A 22,069-nucleotide genomic window follows, 5' to 3' on the forward strand; every position below is an offset into this window, starting at 1 on the left:
TTGGAAAGCTGCAGAGACCTTTACAAAGCACTCCCTTAAGAACCAGGTGCACGAGGAGTTCTAGAAATAATTTGGTTGTACAATGCTAGAAACACTTCCAAGAAGGATGAGGAAGAACAGCCTTTCTCTCTGTCCACATTCATGCAACGCTGTTTAGGAGCTACAAAAAAATGGTAGTCTCCAATCTAGGATTTTACCCATTTAAGCCAGAAACATGCTGGGGCAACAACCTCACTGCCTCTCTGTTACCTCAGAGAAAACTGAGATTTTTGTGTATTTCAAAGAAAGAAAAAACTTCTCAGCAAAGGTAATCAGAAAGCTGCAAAGATTTCCTTGGTATGTGTTGTGTTCTGCACTGAGAGAGCTGTGCCAAGCTGTCTCTGATCACAAGATTCTGTACCTGAATTATGCACGGCTGAAAATAGATGTTTACTTTGGGCAGGCTACAACTGCAGCGACTTCAGCTGTGCAGCTATATTTGGAGCAACAAAATGTTCATTAAGATCATCTCATTCCTGAGATCATTTCAGCAATGAAGCTAGCACAAAAACCACGCACTGCATTCAGCAATTGTCTTCCAACTGCAACTGCTTGCCCAGCAGTTAACAGACCAAAAAACCTAATGGATTTAGCTGCCTTAAAATTAGTCCAAAGAAGTTACCTATTGTTTCTGCATTCGAGTCATTCCTGTCTTGCACTGTGATGACCTTGTGAAATCACTTCCAAAACATAATGAGAAAGTATCCTTTAAACTGAAGGCCAATTAGTTGTTACAAACAGGATACCAACACTCACCAATGAAACGCAGCTACATCTCCTGCATAGAATGAGCTGCTAAGAAGCTCAGTAACAGCACTTACATCTATTTCTTTTAGTATACTGACTAGGAAAATCTTTCTTATTTTTCCATACCCAAAAGGAGACACGTGAATGAACACTTAGCAAAGACCACCCAAGACTTCTACTGCCAAGGAAGTGCCAGTTGGTTCAGGCTAGTGAAAGGCAACAGTGACATCTAGCGTTCATTTCCCATCAAGATACAGACTACCAAAAACATTCCTATACCCTTAAAAGCATTAAAAAGCATTATTTGCTCAGGTAAGATGCCTCGAAATCTGTCATCCAGAATGCAGATTCTTGTCAATAAAGATCTATGGGAAAGCTACATCTGTAAGAATTTGCCAGCAAAGGAGAGGTCAGTCCCAGTGAGCTGCACATGTCCATGTCCTCGTTTGAACTGCTGCACAGTCTCAAAGATAGCACACACTAAAAGCATTCTTGAAATTTAAAGAGATGATCTCCCATGCAAATCCATCCACAATGGGCAATTTTGACTGCAATGCAGTTCTCAGAACCCAGCCCAGCCTCCCCACTGCCCCCACAAAACAATCACTGCATTACAGCTAGTCTGTCTTCAACTAGAAAGTTCACCATATTTTGTAGGCTTTGAATTGTGTTTCCACCACAGCAACACATACAGAAGCAAAAGCAACAGGTTTAGGAAATTACCTGGGATTACAGTTAGCTGAAAGTAATGAAGCTTGTTTGGGTCAGGAAAATTCACTTTACACGTACCTGTTAAGCAAAAGAACAATTTGCATCAGATAACTGTTTGTCAACTGAGGAGAAAATAAATATATCACCTTTCACATCTGAATTAACACCTGCATTAATCTCTACATTCCAGCTGAGTGATTTCCCATACTTTCTTCTCTAAGTGTTCTCCACACAGTTATAGGTTACCTGCAGTAATTCTTTGAGCTGGGAGGAAGAAGTTGATTTGCTTTCAGTAAACCATGTCGTCTCATACTTTAAAATGACAAAGGAATGGGTCTTCTATATGGATGTGAGCTGTAAGCTGAGAAGACAGCATACAGAATCAGCATCCTTTCCTTAGAGAGTCTCTAACAGTAACACGTGTACCTTAACATTTGATAATACACAGCAGTTTCCAGGAAGTCCTGCCACCACAGCTCTGTGCTAGAAAGGATTTATACCTGCAAGGCACAATTAGAAGCATGCTTTACTGACAGCCTCACCCAAAAGAAAAGTGAAGCTGCTGTTCAGCTGTCACATTGAACAAAGCTGTTTCTTAGCTTACTGAGCCTATTTTATTCCATCCAAGAGCAGGTTTCAAACTCCTAACAGGCTGCCAGAGCCTTGCCCTAGCCCTTCAAAAACGAGCTCACGGAAAGCAAATTACCTTTTCAGGCTTTTGCACAAAAGGGGGGGGAGGGATGAGTCTATATTTCAGTAGTGCTTTCTTTTTAAGTGAACTTTAATACAGAGATTTCACGTTAAAAAGGATGCTGTATTGGCAACGTGCACCTTCTAATTTGACAGGTATTTCTCCCTACCAAGGCTCAGTAATCAGGAATCACTCAAGTGTGGGGAACTGACCACTCCAGATAGTGCAATTCCAATTGCAGCTGCTACACCACTCATAAATTAGCAGATGACTAGAAATCAAACAGATGCTACATGCATATGCAACACTAAAGATTGCCTCAAAACATGTGTGTACAACTGCCACTGGTTTCTGTCCTATTTAAGTTCTATGCCAGCAATTACACCTATTAAGAGAGAAGGTAACGGAGCAGCATCACAAAGCATACGCGATGATTTTATTCTCAACCCAGATGAAATTAAGGACGACAATGAGAATGAAGAACAAGTGTAAAAAGAAGAGGAAACATCCATCTGTGAGGCTGTGCGGGGGCTGTTATGCAAGAAGTCAGTCGCTGCAGTTCAACAGATGCAAATTCACAGCATAACAGCCCATTGTTTGCTTCTGATGACACAAGCTAAGTCGCCTTCTCAAGAACAAAGCTGTCCTTTTCTGATTATGGCAGAGACAAGCTGTCAAGCTGGCACCAGAAGCTGTGTATAACCATGCATACATTATTATACATATCATGCAGCCTTGAGCTTCTGAATCCATCCAAGCTGCCTATACTTTTTTTTCTTGACCAAGAAGCTACACAGCATTGCTGCCTACAAAAAAAAAAAACACCTTCAGCTGCACACAAACCCTAGTAATGCATTCACACTGTAAAAGCTACAAACCCTGATACACATTTCTCAGCAGGACCCTATTTCACCCATTTCTCGTTCATTATCCTATAGAAGAGTGTAAGAGAAAAAGCTGAACAAACCCAAGAAGTACTGTGAAAAAATCTCTTTTAGAAAGAAAAGCATGCAGAAAGGAAGTGATAATGCTTCACATTATCCCTTTTAGCTGCTTCTATTCTGTGTTTTTTCCCCTGAGAAGCCTGATTTTTGAGATCTGACAGCTGATCTGGACTTAGAGGCATGAGCAAATAGAAGAGGCTCAGGAGAAGCAGCAGAGGGCTAACCTGGAGGGAAACAAATACCCAAAGCTTCCCTCAGATGGAGATGACTCCATACATCACAGGTTACCTGACAGCATAATCGAAGTGAATATTCACTGCTTCTCTCTGAAAGATAAGCATAAGGGCAAGGCACATTCACCCTTATGAGAACACACAGCACGGCAGCAGCCTGCACGCATGCCCTCAGACTGCAGCAAGCAGCTCACACCTCTTTCTTTGCAGGGGAAGTGTCTTGGATTACTCCAAAATACAAACACGGATGGCTGGAAATTATGTAGAGCAAGGGACAGGCTCTGGAACTGCCCCCAAGCAGGCTGTGTGATAACTTTCAAGTAGGGATGGCAGAATGCTGCTGTCCTGGTCAACACTTGGGTGGAAAGAGAGCTCAGCAACAACTCAGCTTTGCCATCAATGCTCACCCCTGGCAACAAACACAGGACTGCAGAAGCCCTTTATAAAAGGGCTTTGTGCTTTGTTATCTGTTACAGAGCTGACTCTCTGAAGCTAAATATCAGAAAACATGTATTTGATTTTAACTATCTACTCTCAGCTTACAGAAGCAATAAGTCATGTACTCTCCAAAACTTTTCTTAAAGTGTCAATGAACATTTTCAGCCTAACATTTGATGATACCATGCTGGGAGGCATGGCTGACATACCAAAAGGCTGTGCTGCCTTCAACAAGGCCTGAACAGACCAGAGAGCTGGGCAGAGAGGAATCTGATGAGGTTCAGCAAGAGCAAGTGTAGATAGAGTCTTGCAGCTGAGGAGGAATAACTGCATGCATCAGTATAGGTTAGGGGATGACCTGTTGAAGCTGAGCTCTGTAGAGAAGACCTTGGGGGTCCTGGTGGCCAACAGGTTGGTTATGAGCCAACAGTGTGTTCTCGTGGCCAAAAAAGACAAGAGTCTCACGCTGCATTAAAAAGAGTGTGGCCAGCAAGTTGAGGGAGGCACTCCTTTCCCTTTACTCTCCCCTGGTGAGGCCACATCTGTAGCACTGGGCTCAGTTCCAGGCTCCCCAGTTCAGAACAGACAGGGATCTTCTGGAAAGAGCCAAGTGGAGGGCAATAAAGATGATTAAGGGCCTGGAGGATCTGTAGGAGGAAAGGCTGAGCAACCTGGAACTGTTCAGTCTGGAGAGGACTGAGAGGGGATCTCATTGCTGTTCACAAACATGTAACGTACAGGAGTCGAGTCAAAGGAGGTGGACTTTTGGGTGGCAAGCAGCAATAGAGCATGAGGCAACAGGCAGGAACTGGAACACAGGAAGTACCATACTAATGTAAGAAATTCTTTACTGTCAAGACCAGCAGAGCACTGGAACAGACTGTGGAGAGAGGTTTTGGAGACTCCTGCTTGATGGGAACCTGATTTAGCATGGGGTTAGACTCAGTAATCTCTAGAGGTCCCTTCCAACCCCTATTAATGCTGAGATAACACATATCACAGGTAAAATTACATGGCTAAAAGCACGTTATCTACTTTATTATTATTACTGTTTTTGTTAGTACACCTACTATTTAAGAAGCACATCATTAGCACTCATACTTCAGTCAAAACAACCACATCAACAGCCCTTTTCCCCTTAAAATGTATGCCATTAAATGCTGTACTTACAAGGTAAATTAGCTTCAAGTTCTGCAACCTCTGTTGAAAGAAAAAAAACACACCATTATTTATGCAAGCATAAAGCCATTCTTGAAGTTCAAATTGGCAGATCTAATTCAAACCATGCTGTAAATCAAATTTCACTTCAAATATAATTAAGACTCACGGAAAATGTACCTTGAAATTTCTCTTTAAGCCACACAATTCATTACTAAAAAGGCTCATCTGCCCTGCAGACAAAGTGTTCCCTGCTGCGATGAGAGGGCTCAGCTCTGCCAAGAGAGAAGTGCCAGGCTTCTGATACACAGTACTACCACTGCTAAAGGTGGCACCATCCTATCCTGCAAACTCATAAAGCTCTGAAATACAGCAGGCCAAAACCCCACTGCCTGCAAAACACGGGAGCAGGTCAACCTCAAGAAGCAGGGAGCCACCCCAATGGGGAAAGCAAGCACAAGAGGCCTGCAGCCTGCAGGAGCAGCAGCACTCTCCAGCCCCTACTTGCTCACATTCCTCATCACATTTGGCTACAGCAACCCTTATTGGTTTCTCTGTGGAAGCCACCAAGCATGACACTAGTGCCTGCACTCTTGGAAACAGCTACCGAGGCTGTGATGCAGGAAGACACCCCTCCCTTTTACTTCTACAGTTCTAGGAAATCCAATTAAGTGTGTGCTTGCATTTCCTGTAGGCTTTTTTTCCCCCCACTTGATCTCTCACTTCACTTTCTCTTCTGCACAGAAACCACTGAGTCATTTTGGCTAACAATGTCTAAGAGATCTGAACACCAACTCTCAGAAATACACATCCAAAGAAAATTATAACTGAGCTTAAGGTATAGGAAAAGAGTTTTCTGACACAAAAGATCTCACAATTAAAAGCTCGCCAGCTCCCCAGAACTCCCCCTGTGTCCGTGCTTACCAAATCTCATCAGCAAGAATGATGCTTCATGTATTTCTTCAAGCATCCAGAAAGCAGGACAGAGGAGTGACGGACATTCAGAGTGATCCTTGCTACTGCTGACCCAGTGCTGTGGAAACCTCAGAGCATCTCAAGCCCTTTCACAGCCAGGAGGGCTGAGTGTCTACCAGAAGCAAACCCAGGAGCAGCAGAGGGCCCTGCAGCACACTGGTAAGGCATCCCAGGGAGGTCTGAAAGGCCACAGTGGAAGTGCAGACAGGTGCTGGAGCTTCTCTGGGGAACATGTTTAGTGCAGGCAGCCCAGATTCTGACCAGCTCCCTATCAGCCAGTCTGACATCCCTGAAAGCTTCATCAGCCTGGTGCAGGAGCACACCTAAATCATGCACATGCAGCCTCCTGCTCTCAACTCATAAGCACTTGCCAGAAGCAATAAACTCAGCTGGACCTGAACTGGCTCTCCTCTCTGACACAGACAAGTTGAAGCTTTGGCAATGAAGAATCACTCTGGCACCAAGTATGCAGTGGTTTAGTTTAGTGGTTCCAGATGCTATACCAAAAGAGTGAAAAGGCAGGGACTGAACTTAAACCTACTACAGGCTTTGGATGAACTGAATGGAAACCAATGACATCTCTCAGCAACAGCCCTCAGAACTTTATGAAAGCTAAGCTACACATGAGCAACCAGAGCTATTTATAAATGATTTCACCAACAGTAGTTCTCCCTCGTCATGACAATTCTAAGGACAGAAATAGGAGCACACATTCCTTACAAGTATATAGGCATATGGTCTACGATAGACCCACGTGAATGTTATATTCAGCAACACAAACCATAGTGGAGATGTTCTGCTGTCTCCCAGCTTGACAAGGCAGGACATGAGATGGTTTGTTTACTAGCCTTGCCATGGTGTGAAGCCTCATCTTACGTAAATCTTTGGCTGGTTCACAGCTCACATATTTTTTCAGAAAGCACTGCAAAGCTCTGAGCATCCTGCAGGTGCAGGCATGTGGCCACTACTCTTAATTTGATGAGGAGATCCTATAAAGCATTCCTGGTCTGGACTATCATCACAAGCAAAGCTGCCTTCCCCCCAAGATTAAAACAAACAACAAAAGCGACCAAACAAGCACAGTAAAACAACACTGGGAGATAACTCTAATAAAATTGGCCAAGATTTGCCTGCAGCATCTGTTAGACTATTTGCCAGCTTCCCATGGATCAGGAATAGGACAGCATCACTCCAGCACATCATCACCCAGGAGACTGAGTTTAGCCTTTCACCCATCCTCTGTTTGATACCTCCAGCCTGCAACAAACATGAGTAACAAGTTCTCCTTACCACTACTCTTACAGGCTCCCCTCAGTTTGGTTTCCAATCCTGTACAGCCCTGTAAAGTTGAACATACAAAGGGCTATTTCAGTTCCCTATAATAAAGCTGCAAAAGGCACCTGCACTGGTCTAGATGCAAGCAACCTCCATGCATGCACACCTCCAGCAGGCAGTCCCTCGCTCCCAAACTCCTCCCTACAGACTTGGTCAGTATGGACTGGAAATACCAGCACCCATTACAAATACCATCACAACACCCACCCAGGCTCCCAACGCTGCAGGTGCTGCTTTGGCTGATGGACCTTTAGTGGCTGGAGCAACTTTTGTACTCATAGCAGCACCCACCCAGTGAGTGAACCACAAAAGATGATATCCCTAAAAAGGCTGCGTGTGTCTAGCTACTAGATTTTCCACTCACTCACAGCACAGTTATACTGAACTGATCTACTTCTGTCATCAGTTCCCATTTCTGCCCAGAAACCATAAAAACCAGGCTGACAGCTGCTCCTACAACTCTTTTGGAGGGCCACGTGATACAGCTTTCACACACAATCAGACCATGATGTCACACTCACGCTCGTCAGAGGATGCTGGCAGTGACCTGCTCTTCATATCTGCCAGTTTGGCACTCAGCTCATTCAATACCTAGCCTGTGCTGGTTTTATAATGGTAACAGCAATTACAGTTTCAGTAATGATTTCCTATAACTCACACCCCTCGCATCTTTCTTCTTTTTGCAGGGCAAGCACAGGGTTTTAGTCATAAAGGTGAAAATGCAAATGCTCTTACTAAAGGTACAGTAGAATTTTTTAGGGCGCATCAATTTCTGGTACAGCATGAAGTGTATTCATATTGCACTGCTATTTTCTCTGAAGTCCACACTTGTAGGCTAATGAAAAGGAATAGTTCAGCAATACCATCCGACCAAATAGTACAGAGCAACTTCAGAACACAGATTCAAGTCTGTGTTCTGAACTACGAACCCTAACAGCTTACACATCAACTGCAACATACTTGCACTGGATCATTCTTAGCAGAAACATCAACCTAAACAACACATTCCTTGACACTAGATTGAGCTGCACAGCTTGAGCACTGAAACACTCAACTATTACCAGAGGGAGTAAATCACACTCCAGGCCCACTGCAATTGCAAAGCACCAGCACTTAAGGATTTTTATTTAAAAGATAATCTGAGCTACAGAAAACTCAAAAGAGCTGTCTTCAATTTCTGTATAAAATACAATTACACAGCCTCACAAACTACCTCATTTGCACTGAACTGCCACAAAGCAAGAGGTTTTTTCCTCACCAATGCAGACCTGGATATAACAACCTAAAGAAGCCTTCCTGAGATAGTGCCACAAAAATGAGGGGTCTGTTTCTCCATTCTCTACTTCTTATTCAACATCCAGACGACTACAGGTATAAGAAAAAATTTACAATCGATTTTTTGCTTGTTTTTAAAACTTAAGTTTTTTGGCTTTTTCTTTACCATTAATGACAACAACACTGATGTTACTTTTAGGACTTACTTTCACAGGCAGCCTGTTTTACTCCAAGGAAAAAAAAACATCAAATCTGATATTCCCCTTCCATATGTTTAGTCACATTTATACGTTAATTTTCTTATCATAACAATTTCATCAGCAACACTGTGCAGTTCCCAATGACAGATTAATTCTTCAACTTAATGGACACTAAGTTGTGCATTACTCAATGAAAATAGCTGTACTGCAGGCAAGGAGTCGCTAAATATTTGATGTATACAGAGGGATCTCAACAGGCTGAGTACTGGGCTCAGGTAAATCTCATGAAGGTCAATAAATCTTAAGTGAAAGGTCTCGCATCTGGGTCGTGGCAACCCCCACTATCAGTACAAGCTGGGGGATGTAAGAATAGAGCACAGCCTTGTCAAAATGGATCTGAGGGTACTGGTGGATGGCAGCTGGACACGAGCCAGCAACATGCACTCACAGACCGAAGCCAACTGCAGCATGGCCAGCAGGATGAGGGGGGTGATCCTGCTGCTCTGCTCTGCACTGGTAAGACCTCACCTGGAGCACTATGTCCAGATGTGGAGTCCTCAGTACAGGAGAGACATGGACTTGTTAGAACACACCCAGAGGGCCACAAAAATGATCCCAAGAATGGAACACCTGCCTACAGGGAGAGGCTGAGAGAGCTGGAGCTGTTCAGCATGGAGAGGAGAAGGCTCTGAGGAGCCTGAGAGCAGCCTTTCAGTATCTAAAGGGAGGCTACAAGAAGGAAGGGGACAGACTCTTTATCAGGGTCTGCTGTGATAGGACGAGGGGAAATGGTTTCAGACTAAAAGCGGGGAGATTTAGATTGGATATAAAGAAGTTGATATTCTAGTCTGTTTGCACAGAGAGGTGGCGGAAGCCCCATCCTTGAAGACATTCATCCAGGCTGGACAGGGCTCTGAGCACCTGATGGAGCTGTGGCTGTCCCTGTTCATTGGGTTGGACTAGATGGCTCCCTTCCAACTCAAAAGATTCTGCAATTCCATGCTCATCATGGAATATAAATCATGAGGTCAGTCACAAGCAATTTCAAACACACTTCTGGAAACCGTTTTCTAAAGTTTAGCATCTCACACTGACAACACGTCTAACAAGTATAGACCACAAAATGTAAATGTAAGCTCCTTTCACCTTTAACAAGCAATTTATCTCGAACAGACACCCTCCGAGTGGAATCAGAAGCTGGATTGGATGCACGGGGTCCTCTGACACCATCATCCCGCTTCAGCTTGCTCGCCAGAGTTAGCATCACTGCTGTCTTCAGTCTAGAACACAAATACAAAAACAAAGTCAATTACCAATACTAAAAGCACTAGGGAAGGGGAAGTACAAAAATAGGCTATAGTGAGAGCCACATTATGCAGCTCTGGCCATTTTCTTAGCAGTCAAACAAAGAAATCAGGCAACTTGAATGCAGTTAAAGATGTGGATTGACTAAAGTGTTTGAAGAACAAGTACTGAGAGATCTGCAGTATGTTAGGCAAGAAGGAAGCTCAGTTTTTGCTGGCAAAAGGTCAGACTTTCATCGCTGTTTACAGCCTTGTTTCACTGCACCACCTACCACAGCATATCATTGCCGGACATCACTCCTTCAAAAGAATCACAGTCAGAAACCCTGTGCCACACGTTTCCACCACCCTCATCCATATCTCCCATGACAGCATTCAGAACTGCTTCTGGACAGCCAAAGAAGAGAGGAAAGGAAGGGAATCAACTACTCCACAGCACTGGGAAGTGAACACGCTGATGTTACTCCTACTTTAACTAATTAGAAGTTTCATTCTTATTAGGAGTGTGGCCAAAAGCGACGTCCTGCTGGCAGGAACAATACCCTATACACCCCACCACCACTAGAGTAGTACAAATAATGTTTATCCTTTAGCCACACCAGTTAATTGAGCTACATCAAGGTAAAAAGCTTGCATAAAGTTAGCACTCAGACTTCACATGAGCTAGTTTGAACAGAAGACCGGATGGGTATGGTGTGGCAGATTCCAAGACATGAAATGCATGCTCACCCAACATCAGCTTTCCATCAGCTGAGACACTCACAGTGCAAATGTGAAGTAACCACTGAGATGAAGCTGAGCACAATAGGACAAGACTAGAAACAAGACTTTTACATCAGCTCCAGCTCTACGTATCTCGATGCATCTTTCTTTCTTTCTAAGCATGCCTTGAAATCAACTGCAACAGCAGTTGCTTTGCTGATTTTGCCTGTTCCAGCCACAAAGAAATCAGGTGGGAGAAAAAGCTTCCCTGGCCTGCCAGTCAGGTTGGCATACCAGCAAAAACAGCCTGACTGCTCTTCACATTTGTGAGAAAGCTGAGGGACTCATAACAAACCACACCAGCACCAAAGCACCAGCACAGGGAAGAGGAGAAATCAAACAGCTGATGTGACACTCAGGCATTTGAGGTAAAGGGCTGGGATTAGGTGAGCTTTAAGAGCCCTTCCAACCTAAGTCATTCCATGATTTGGTGTTGAGAAGAACATAACATACCGAGTAACGAGGTCTAAAAGAAAGGAAAACACGTTTCACAACAGGACCAACAGCACGACACCTTGATAAGAGACATAAAAATGTCAGATCCTCTGAGGCTGACAGGTAGGGGTATTAAATTTCAGATTGGGATTAAAAAACAGTAAAATCTAAAGAAAAGTCTGGTTACCCAACTGAAACAGACTCAGCTATGTTTGGTGCTTGTTTGTATTTCTCCTCTCTCACACTGTCCCAGAGAAATAAATGAATAAGCAGACAAAACAGCCTGCCTCTCCACAGAGAAAGGCAACAGCTGGTTTTAGGAAAGGAGAAAAAAATAAAGAGAAATGAGCGACACAGGCTCCTAGAAGCAAAACAACAATAAAAGAAAACAGAAAAACCTGCGACCTGCTGCTGACAGAGCCCAGGGAGAGGGGGAGGTCCGCAGCACACAGCGGGCAGAGGCTGCACGAGCTCCCGGCCAGGCCTGCACCGCCGGGCCTCTCGCTCCTCAGCGGGGGACAGGCAGACCCAGACAGGCCGGATCCACATCGGGCGATCTGAGCGGCACCGGAGCCGGACATAGAGGCGAGAGGGGCGGCTCGCACCTACCTGAGCGCGGCGTCAGGGCCCGGCTCCCTCGGCCACCACCATCCCGGGGCTGGCCCAGGGCAGGAGCGGCAGCAAACCTCCACCCCCTCCCTCAGCCGCCCGCCCGCCGCTGCGCCGGAAGTGGGCGGTAACGTGGGCGGGGCCTGCGCGCGCCCCCTCCCATCCGCTGATCGCGCGGGCTCGGCCGGTTCCGCTGTTGTCTCGCGAAAGTTGGAGCTGCGCAAGCGCCGTTCGCCCTTGGCCGGCCGGCGCCATGTTGGGCGCTGTTGTCTATGCGCTTTTAACCCTTTGCTGCTCTAGTTTGGCTGGAGTTGGAATCTGTGTGAAATCATACGTTGAGTAATGGAAAATAAACGATTAGCATATCCTGATGGAGACTAATTTCACTAGTTGAAGCCACTTCACTACTTGAAGTCACAGATTCTGTCGCAATCACATATATTACTCTGGACTTTTTCCATCTTCTAGCATGCAATGAAAAGGGGAACCAGAACTAAACAATTAGCGAGGCATCCAGGTTGGGAGGTTTTATATACTGACCAGACACAAATTTTGGCAGGTAGCAACCAAAATATAGTTCTTAAGCGTTCACAGGAGCTTCCCTTCTGAAAAATAAATAAGCGCTGGGATTTAGCTTAATTAAATCTATTTAACTGAGCACAGAACTGCATCTCGGAGACTTCAAATTGTCCTCGCTTTCCTGAGCTCGCTGTACAAGATTGCATTGGCTGAAAAGCAGTTTTCCAGTTTTAATTCCTGGTTATTGTGTACTTAGATGGAAAGGTTGAAACTGAATGATGAAGCTGCTTAGCAGCAGCTAAACTAAGATGCTGTGCAAGGTCCAAGCTGAAACACATTTCCTTTAGGAAGACCAAGGTAAAGGACACTGTTTGTCCTTTTGTCCATCGATGCCAAAGGGAGGATGGCTTTCTATTTTATCTCAGTCATCCAAGCTGTCCTCCCCTTTTTCTCCAGTACAGCTGTTCAGTTAATGTCTGGTGGCTGTGACCTGTGCTAGGATTATTAAAATAGTTTTATGAGCCAATTCATAAAGGTGCTGTCAACACATTGTTGCCTCCACTAACGACGAATTAAAGGCAAACCAATATTGCCCAGCACAGTCGGTAACAGTGACAGGTCTTGCACCTTCTGCCACATCCTCTTATTAGCAAAGAGCAAAACTCAGCATCAGATGTTCTGTGACCATTTGGAACTCCTAAACAACGAAGAAAAGTCTTTGGAAATCAGATTAACCACAGCCCAAGGTCTGATTATTATTTTTCCTCAGCGTTGGTGTAAGCCTAGAGAGCAAGGCAGGAGTGCTGTGCAAGTCTCCCAGTTTTTGCTAAGATTCTTCTCTACCCACACAAACTCCAGTCTGTTAAAAATGAATGTGTTGTATGTATACAAAATAAGCATCACAAAGGATACGTGGCAGCACACACACTTCCCACTGCCATGCTTTCTCAACTCATAGTTGTTTAATTTGCTTTGCCTTTGCCTTTTTTACTCATTCTCTCACCTCCTTTTATCCCTGAGACCGGAGGAGTGTAGTGAAAGATACTCCTGAATCTGATCTCTCATTACTCAGCAATGAGGAGTACAGGATCTACAGGAAGGAGAGAACTAAAAGTACCAGCTGCCCTGGGGAAAACTCAAACTGCTCAAGTGGAAGCCTTCCCAGTGAGTACCCCACACCAGGTGCTACACTGCGTATTTGAGCAATCAAAGCTAGCTATTTCCAGAGGTGCTGAAGCAATGAGAGTCTCAAATTGTTCATCTGCTCAGGAAGTAATTGCAGTTTATTAAGCAGTTTCATGATTAAGGCTATATTTATATATTTGAATCAAGTATTACTGCAAAACACTAATGGCTACCTGAAGACTGTTAGTGGTTAGAACGCGTTGGTGCGTATTTCATATTCCCATCACACTTTCTTTAAACTGGAAAGCATTTCATGTTCCACGCAGCAAAAATTTGAGCAGTTCCAGACATCATCTCGTGTGTCAAATAAAACCGAGACTTTTTCTCTTTTGTATTCCAACCATTTTCCATTGCCCAGCAGTTCCTGAAGCTGGAGAGATGAAACAAACGTCTTACATTTAAACTATCCCACCATGTAAAAGTATTTATGGTTTCCTGTGTCCTTTTTGGTCTGTTTTTAAGTGTTTATTCAACACGCACTTCTCTCTGTTGGGAGAAAGCAGGGAAGTCTGCTTTCTATTAGAAGTATCAGTTCCTTCCTTAACGGGCAATTGGGTGGGTCCTCATGTGAAGTCAGGAGCAAACAGAACTGGCCATTATCCTAAAACTCACAAGGCAGTTTCTGAAGGGAGACTTGAGATCCTTGAGGCACATGAGTTGGGAACGGGCAAAAGCAAACAAAAGAGCCCTGCCTTGCAAATAACGTGACGCCCAGGCTCTTGCTCTTGCTGCACTGTGAATGAACCTTTGCGAAATAGTGTCTGTTGATTCAGGCAGCAAAATGTTGCTGTGCTCCCTCAGTGACATGAAGTCAGAAAGGAGATAGGGCTTATGCTGCACTCTCATTGAACAGGCAAATCCAAACCTTAGTAGGCTGCACTGAAGCTCGAAGCAAACAAGCAGAAGAAGCAGCAACCAGAAAGAGAAGCAAGGATCTCCACTCGCTGCTGGGCAGAACATAAACTGGCTTTCCTGAAAGAGGGACAAAATCGGAGTGAAACCACTCTTTTCCAACACCTTAGGGATGTTTGCTTAGAGAAAAGGAGAGGAAACGCATTTGGAGAGTTCCCTAAAAAGTTTTCAGTCTCCCAAGAGCTGCTGGTTCTGCGTTTGTACAATGCAGCTCCTAATTCAGGGCCGTGTAGCTGAGAAAAAAGGAAATCTCTGACGCAAGGTACGTGAGGTCACGGCCACGTGCAGTGCTGTGTCTCCCACACACTTCACCTAGAATCTGCTGTGAACCATTTGGAAAAAAGCAGGCCGATCTGATGTATATTTTACAACAAACAGCAATGCAAACCTCTGATTAAGATCATCGTACATTGATCAGCCTTAATCTTGATCTTTTTAGCACCATCTTTTTATTTATATCTGAACGGTTCAATCTTCTCTTTCCATCTGCTGAAATGTAGTCCAAGTGCAGGACTTCATGTCCGTGGGACAGTGGTGGTCACGGCCCCAGTGATAAGCTGGACTTTGGAGCCAAGGTTAAACTATATAGAAGCCAGCACAAGACCATGACAGGTTGTTCAGTTTTCACAATGATTAACCCAGAACCTTTTTTCCTCCTGGTTTATTATTGGCAGGGCTCACCTGCCTGTAAAATTGACATGGACCAGGAGTTCCTTCCCTCCAATGCCTTGGCAGCCTGGGGTCCCAGGAGCTTCAGCCTTCCCAGGGCTGGTGCTACTCGTCCTGGTCCTGCAGGCAAGGCAGTTCACCCCAGAAGTGAGTCCTAGGGGGGATGTCAGGGTGCACCCTGAGGAGGCATCAGCACGTGGGCTGAGGTTCTGCTGACTCCAGATGCCCCATATCCACACCTGTACCCTCCCCAGATGATTCTGAAGGGATGATGCTATAGCAAAACGTGATGGCAGCTTGTCAGTTTAAGGTACTTATTTTATTTTCCATGTTAAATAGTGTGTAAAAATAAGTTATCTATACAAGTAAATACATGCAACGCAGTGAGGAATAAATAGCAAGTCCAGAAAATAGATTTCCTTAAAAAACAGTGTTTTGAAAACCAGCAAAACAAAGATATGCAATAAATACGCTCATCCTCATTGAGCACTACCCTTCAGGAAGTGCATTTCCTTACCCCTCCCTCCAGCATTCATAAATAACACGATACAAAAAAAAACCCAACACAAAACCCACAGTCATTTAAAGGACTCGTTACAGAATTGCTCCCTGAGCTCACATGGACAAAACAAATGCTTAAATAGGAAGATCCAGCCGAGCTGTGGCGGTGCTGGGCACTGGGGCTAGGTGCAGTCCTCGCGCTGGGCCGCGCACCGCAGGTCGTTCAGTACTTGGAAGATGTGCAGGATGGCCGAGGCCTGCAGGCAGCCAGCGCTCTCCTGCGATGGGAGAAGAGGATGTGAGCACTGGAGAGGGAGCACAAACAGGAGCTGGGGGTGTGCTGGGTCCTGCATTGTTTGGGGTTGGAAGTCGAGCTGACTTATCCAGCTTATTAAACCCTGGAGGTGCTGAGGAATAGCATTTTTTCTGCTTGATGGAGGGAGGCAAGGAAGGTTCTGGCTTGCCCTTGATACACTCAGAACTGGAATTTGGAGCTTTTTGCTGAGGGGAATCTGGAAGCACAGCAGCCTTCTTGCCCAGCACCCTGACTTACCTTCTTCTTGGCTGTGTCCAGCTTCTGTAGCCAGTGCCTCAGTTTCCCAGAGGGCTGATGTGACGGTGCCTCAACAGACAACTGCAAGGAGAGTGATGGTGAGGCCCAGCGATGCCCACAGTGCTGCCACCAACACCAGTGCCACCGAGCTGGGGCTGGAGGGCTGGGGGGGCACTCACACAATCTCGCAGGTCCTCCCTGACTTGGGTAAGGAAGGCCAGGGGCTGTTGGCACGTCTCAGCCAGCCTCTGTGTTGTGGGTTTTGTGAGCATGGTGATGGCGAGGTCCAGCTCAGCCGCCACCAGGGTGATTCGGTCAGGTACCTGCAGGTGAGAGCATTGTGGTTCCAGACCTGAAGCCACCTCAGGGTGCAGAAGAAGGGAGTGCAGCCTGAGGAGGGGGTTCCCCTCCCATAGTGCCGTCCTTACCGACAGCTCAGCCGTGTTCCACTTCCGATGGAAGAGTCTGCTGTTGCATTTTCTGTTTGTTAACAGCATGATGTCTTCCTGGAGTTGAAACACAGGAGAGTGGGGACAGATTGGAAAGCTGCTCTTGGGTTTTGGGATACACTGCACAACCCCCTTCACCCTCGAGGAGTCTGAAACCAGCACAGAATTCATCACAGCCACACCCCGTTGGTACAGGTAGCATCTTCCAAGGGTAGGTAAGGGTTGCTGCTCACTGTGCTGTGGACTGCTGGCCCCAGACTGCCTGAAAAACATCCAGCTTGTCCCAAAACACCCCAGAAAACGTCCATCTTTCTGCTCAGAGCCTGAAATTCAGCTGTTCCTCTACCTCACTCCCCACCAGTTGATGCCCCACAGCCCAGGGCTCATCACCCTCGGTACTTACAAACTGCTCCTTCATCCTCTGCACTGCCTTCAGCTCTGAAGGTGCAGGGAACCGGTACTTGGAGAGGCTGCAGCTCTTGTTTGAGGTGCCCCGAGGGAAGGCACCCACCAGGAGGGCCCCCAGCGTCCCCACCAGCATCACCGTGACCCCGCAGCGCACCATTTTCGAAGCAAAATTAAATAAGTATCAAAAGGAATAGAACCAGGTGAGATGGAGGCAATCCTCAAGTCACTTGTGCCTCTCTGCCTCATCTCCCTGGCTTTAAAGCAGCCGGGCACTTTCAGATTGACAGGAAAATCCGAGCCACGGCAGCTCTGCGACGGGAAAGCGAAAGCAGTGAAGAGGAAACCCCGCGGCCACAGGTGCGGCCACAGGTGAGGGCGCTGCGGGGATGTGGAGCACAAGAAACCTGCTCTTTCCCCGGGGTAACCAGGAGCTCAGTGCGTGGTCCTCGAGTGCCTCCAGGAATGGGGCATCCAGCCCCTCTCTGCCTGCTCCACTGCTTCACTGCCCTAATAGACATCCAGGACCATGTCTTGTTCTGCTTATCACCAAGAGTGGAGACCCTACAAACAGAGCAGCCTGTACCACAGCACAGTTGCCCCCACAGTAAGACTGTGCTGTGCTCAGATGCATTTTGACTTGTGTTCGTTGCCATCCATCACCAGACACCCGTGGGAGCTGGACAGCCAGGACAAGGAGCAGAGCAGCTCAGCCAGTGGCAGTGCTCGCTTTGCTCAGTCTGGACAGAGTTAGAGCCTGGAGCAGAGCCAGGACAGCCAGATGCAGATGCAAAGCCATCTGCACCCGTTGCTGCCAACTGCACTCAGAACAGCTGCAGGGGCACCTTGGGGTGGCCCACTGCCATAGCAGCACCGTGTTGTTGTGGGACTCACCTCCTTTGGATCATCTCCTCTGCCCCTGCAGTGTTCATTGCCTCATGCATTGTTTCTGCCTGGCAAAGCATAATGAGACGTCACTTCTTTACGCAAGCAAGCAGGAAATCCCAAAGTGACAAAGGAAAAGTGAAAGCAGAGCAGGGAAGCCAGAGCTGCAGGCACAGCACTGGAGCACGATGCACTGCATGGCTCCGTGGTGGGCACGGAGCTCTGAGCAGCTGGCAGGAAAACCCAGAGCCCTGCACGAGGAGCTGCGACAGATGCCTTCACAGCAACGGGATGTTCTTCTACACAGTCTGGCTGCATTTGGCACGCTCACCCACAGCATGTCCCCTAAAGCCACCACAGCCTGGGACACCGCGGCCAGCTGGCACAAGCAGCAGTGCAGCCCCGCTTCTGCTCCTGCCTACAAGATGAGCAGCAGCCTGGCCTCCCCTCTTTAATTACAGGTCCCACACTGCTACAAGGTGGAAGAAAAGTGCTGGGGATGTTCCTTCAGCTTTTCCAGAGCAAGAAATCCCCAATACGAAGATTCCCAGGTGTGGAAAGGAAAGCAAAATGGGCACGGCTGTGCCAGGTAGTCAGTGTGGCCAGGTGAGGCCATCACCCTGTGACTCACCAGGAGGCTGGCACAGAGTGCTGGCCACCAGCCATGCTGTGGAATACAAAGGTACAGAAGGCCCAAGCTTGCTGCAGTGATGCAATGCCTGCTGTTACATCACCCCTCAGAGGCTGCAGCGAGGAGAGCTGTTCGAACAAGCTGCTGTGAATGTAAACCTGCCTTTTCCTGAAAGCCCTTGCACCTGTGCTGTAGGGACAGCACCCAGCCCTCCTGGGTGTAACATAGGGGGCGGGTGGGCAGGGGATATTGCCTCATCTGGGGTACCCCATGGGGAGGGGCTGGCCAGATCCTCCCCACAGTGCTCCAGTGGGAGAAAAACCCTCAGGACTGATAGCACAAAATCCTTTTTCACGGGAGAGGAGACCCCGGTCCCTCCAGACCTCAGCTCTAGGGCAGCTTTCCTGCCTGCAGCAGGAACTGGAGACATACCCACGGACTCAGCATCTCCAGAAAGCAACCAGGAGGTTTGAGCAGCCAGGCCAACCAAGCCTCTATTAGAAAAGCCACAAACAACTCTACTTTGCAACTTTTTATTGTTACAGGAAATTCAGCTGTTACAGGATTGGATGTGGGACAAGAATCACAACCACACTGGTCCCTCCAACAGGAGGGTGCTGGGCAGACTGGGAGCGTGGCACCAACGTGGCCCTGCGTGGAGTCTGCTTACAAAGATTAAGGCTTCGATCACTGAAATCGCCACCCATCTCTCCAGGGAAGATGCTCCCTGCTCGGGTGGTACAGGAGTCCTGCTTCTCCCAGCACCTCGCCTCACGCCTCCTTGTGCCCCAGGATGCAGACATGCCTCACCCAGAACTCCAGCGGGGTGTCACGTGAGGGAGCCCCCATGGTCTCCAGCAGCCTGCAAGAAGAGAGATAGTGTCCTTCACCCCCATCCGGCACCACGTGTGAGGACACATCCACAATCAGGCCTGAGATTTTCCCCTCAAGCACTTCACAGTGTGGATTACCCACGGGTGGGACCCCCTTCACAAAGCAGCGCAGCCCTCCTTCCCCTCAACCCCACTCTCAGTCCACCCCATAAGAGGGCATCTTCCACGCCCTACTCATTTTCACAAAAGCCCTTGTTTATTTTTACCTCTTTTCCATCTCTGGCAGGAGGGTTTTTGCAGCCTCGGGGTCATTCTTCATGAAGACTTGGTACGGAGAGACAGACTCTAAGTAACCAACCACCCCAGCAACCGTCATGGGAATTTTATCATAGATATTGGTGATCCTGGAAAGGCAACGGGGGAGAAGGGAGCTCTGGTGCATTCAGCACAGGCAGTGGGACAAGGGTGAGTGCAGGCCGAGGCAGTGATGAATACAACTGGTGACATTAGCCGTGGTCCAGCAGAGGGAAGCATCTCGTTTTGGCACCCACTCGCTCCGGGGAGTTCCTGCTCACCTCTTCTTGTCTGCAAACGGCAAAGCCTCGAAGATCTCCTTGTAGTCTTCCAGAACGTGTTTTACTCTACTGTGTGAGTACTTTAAGAGCTGATCCCAGGACTGTAATGACAAAAAACCATCACTAAAAGCAGCCCTTTCCAAACAGACGCCAGTTCCCTTTATAGTATCAGAGCGACGGGAAATGCCTGTGTGATGTGTCTCCTCGTTCCCGTCCCCCCACGGCAGCCCACCCCACACTGCATGCCAGCCCAGCGCAGGGAAGTGCCCTCCCTCACCTCCCGGAAGATTTGGGTCAGCTTTTCGGAGCAGTCCCCGTAGTGCAGGCTCATGTCGATGGTGTAGGTGCTGATGGCCACGCAGCCACCCGCCCGCAGCACGCGCTTTGCCTCGCTCATGAACTTCCCGATATCGAACCAGTGCGCGGCCGTGAACGACGCCAGGAGATCAACCGAGGCGTCCTCGAAGGGCAGCTCCTCCGCCGGGCACACCCTGCGGGACGGGGGGGAAGCGGCAGCGTGTAATGCTCGGAGCACGAAGCTAGAGGGTGCACGAGGAGCTGGGCCAGCAGCACTCACAGGTAGGAGACGTTGGGAGGACCGGGGGCAGCCTTGGCCTCCTGGATCTGCGCGTGGCTGATGTCGGTGCCCACCACCTTGGTGAAGTGCTCCGCCAGGAAGGCCGTGCCTTGCCCCGACCCGCAGCCCACGTCCACAGCCAGCTCGGTGCAGCTGGGAGCCTGCGGGGAGGGGGGGCACGGCTCAGCACCCCAACCGCCAGCCCCGAGGCGCTGGCAGCTATCCCGCATCCGTATTCCTCAGCTTGGGCTCAGCGGAGCGCGGCGGTGCCTGCTCACCTTGTCCCGCACGTAGGCGAGGATGATGTCCTTGAGCTCCTTGCCCGGGGCGAAGCGGTACTTCTGGTACACGGCCGCGTGCTGCGTGCCCTCGAACATCTGCGCCGCCATGCTGGGAGCACAGGGCCCGGCCCGTCCTGCCGGGACAGCGGCGCTCAGCACGCACCCAGCGCCAGGACTTTGCCCGTGCCCCTCCCTCGGCGGTCCCCCACCGCGGGGCCGCGCTCAGAAGCCGGAAGCCTCAGCAGCAGGGGAGGGTTACAGCTTGTAATGCGCGAGGAGCCGCCGCTTTCAGCAGGCAGCATCAAAGCCGGCTGCTCTTGGGGGAACACCTCACGAGCTCCCCACTGCCGCCCCAGCACCCCCAGGTACTCACAGCACCTACACCAGTAGTTCCCAGCAGCACTCTGCTCACCGCTCCCAGGCCCTCCTGCAGCGTCAGGACGCAGGGACAAGGCTGCCCACCCTACAGCCGGCGGGGACGGCCCGGGTTTGGGGCAGAATAGGGCCTCGCCACGCTCACTGCGTGCAAACAGCACGGGTGGGGCCGCGCTTTCCAGGAAAACATTCCCAGCCCTCCCCGCGCAGCAGGGGTGAAAGAGCAGCAGCAGGCCCGGCAGCGCTGCGTCCGGGCTGCAGGGCCGACTGCTCCCTCTAGAGCTGCAAGCACAGCATCCCAAAACCTGCGCTGAAGTCCTCTCCTAGCAGCCAGCTGAACCCAGCTGCTCTCTGTGTCAGCTGCAGCACCGTGCGGAAGCTGGCAATATCGCGCTTACACTCGGAGGCAGTGATTTACCCTGAGACCCCAGAGAGGCTTCGGCTGCTGGGAGACTTCCCCTTGTTTATGTCTTACAGTCGCTCAGCTTGGAAAAGCTTGTGGTCCCCCAAAATGGTGCCGCTGCGTAAACAAAGCAGCGACCCAGCGGCTCCAAGGGGAGGAGATCAGCCCTCGGCTGAGCCCCTCTGGCCCCGATCCCCGTGGGAAGTAACCTTCCCCCCCCCCAGGGCTTAGGCCCCCAACCTGAGCGCGTCCCCGTGGGGCTATGGCACCGCCGCTGTGCCGAGCATCCGCGTGGCCATCATTCCCCGGAAGGGGATGGCAATGCAGCAGCGTCGCCCCGGAACGAAGAAGAGGGGGAGAAATATGAGCGTGCCCTGCCTTCCTCTCCCCGTACCCTGCGTGCTCGCGCTGCGCGGGGTCCCGGAGGGTGAGAGCAATGCCCCGCGGCGGCTGAAGGCAC

The 22,069-nt window shown here is 48.7% G+C and overlaps 3 protein-coding genes across 5 annotated transcripts in view; all 3 read right to left on the minus strand.

Annotated features, from left to right (window-relative positions):
- UBE2F (ubiquitin conjugating enzyme E2 F (putative)) overlaps nucleotides 1–11,962 on the minus strand; it is a 41,323-nt gene extending 29,361 nt beyond the window's left edge. Inside the window, exons 1-4 of one of the 2 annotated variants that reach the window (XM_065750970.1) lie at nucleotides 11,857–11,962; nucleotides 9,893–10,026; nucleotides 4,974–5,003; nucleotides 1,510–1,575 (exon numbers count right to left, since the gene is read on the minus strand). In XM_065750970.1, coding sequence (XP_065607042.1) covers nucleotides 1,510–1,575; nucleotides 4,974–5,003; nucleotides 9,893–10,010 — 214 coding nt within the window. In that variant the 5' untranslated portion in view covers nucleotides 10,011–10,026; nucleotides 11,857–11,962. The remainder of the gene's footprint in view (nucleotides 1–1,509; nucleotides 1,576–4,973; nucleotides 5,004–9,892; nucleotides 10,027–11,856) is intronic. The other variant, XM_065750971.1, reaches the window with a different exon arrangement.
- A 3,862-nt stretch (nucleotides 11,963–15,824) lies between these two features.
- LOC136058000 (interferon lambda-3) lies at nucleotides 15,825–17,209 on the minus strand. Its single transcript, XM_065751148.1, has 5 exons — nucleotides 17,048–17,209; nucleotides 16,624–16,701; nucleotides 16,375–16,518; nucleotides 16,196–16,276; nucleotides 15,825–15,920 (listed from the first exon to the last, which is right to left on the minus strand). Exons 1-5 carry the CDS (start codon nucleotides 17,207–17,209, stop codon nucleotides 15,825–15,827), a joined length of 561 nt encoding a protein of 186 aa, XP_065607220.1.
- A 1,873-nt stretch (nucleotides 17,210–19,082) lies between these two features.
- On the minus strand, nucleotides 19,083–21,276 carry LOC136057737 (putative methyltransferase DDB_G0268948). Of its 2 annotated transcripts, XM_065750584.1 has the most exons (7): nucleotides 21,244–21,276; nucleotides 20,829–20,965; nucleotides 20,551–20,711; nucleotides 20,251–20,464; nucleotides 19,974–20,074; nucleotides 19,665–19,802; nucleotides 19,083–19,427 (listed from the first exon to the last, which is right to left on the minus strand). In XM_065750584.1, exons 2-7 carry the CDS (start codon nucleotides 20,937–20,939, stop codon nucleotides 19,337–19,339), a joined length of 816 nt encoding a protein of 271 aa, XP_065606656.1. In that variant the 5' UTR covers nucleotides 20,940–20,965; nucleotides 21,244–21,276; the 3' UTR covers nucleotides 19,083–19,336. The 2 variants fall into 2 exon arrangements, with proteins under 2 accessions (XP_065606656.1, XP_065606657.1); XM_065750585.1 differs by lacking the exon at nucleotides 21,244–21,276 and having other exon boundaries at nucleotides 20,829–21,004.
- Nucleotides 21,277–22,069: the final 793 nt, after the last annotated feature.

Source organism: Cyrtonyx montezumae, unplaced genomic scaffold (genome assembly GCF_038088225.1).
Source record: "Cyrtonyx montezumae isolate F1298 unplaced genomic scaffold, pur_monq_1.0 scaffold_7, whole genome shotgun sequence".
NCBI classification, from domain to species: Eukaryota; Metazoa; Chordata; class Aves; order Galliformes; family Odontophoridae; genus Cyrtonyx; species Cyrtonyx montezumae.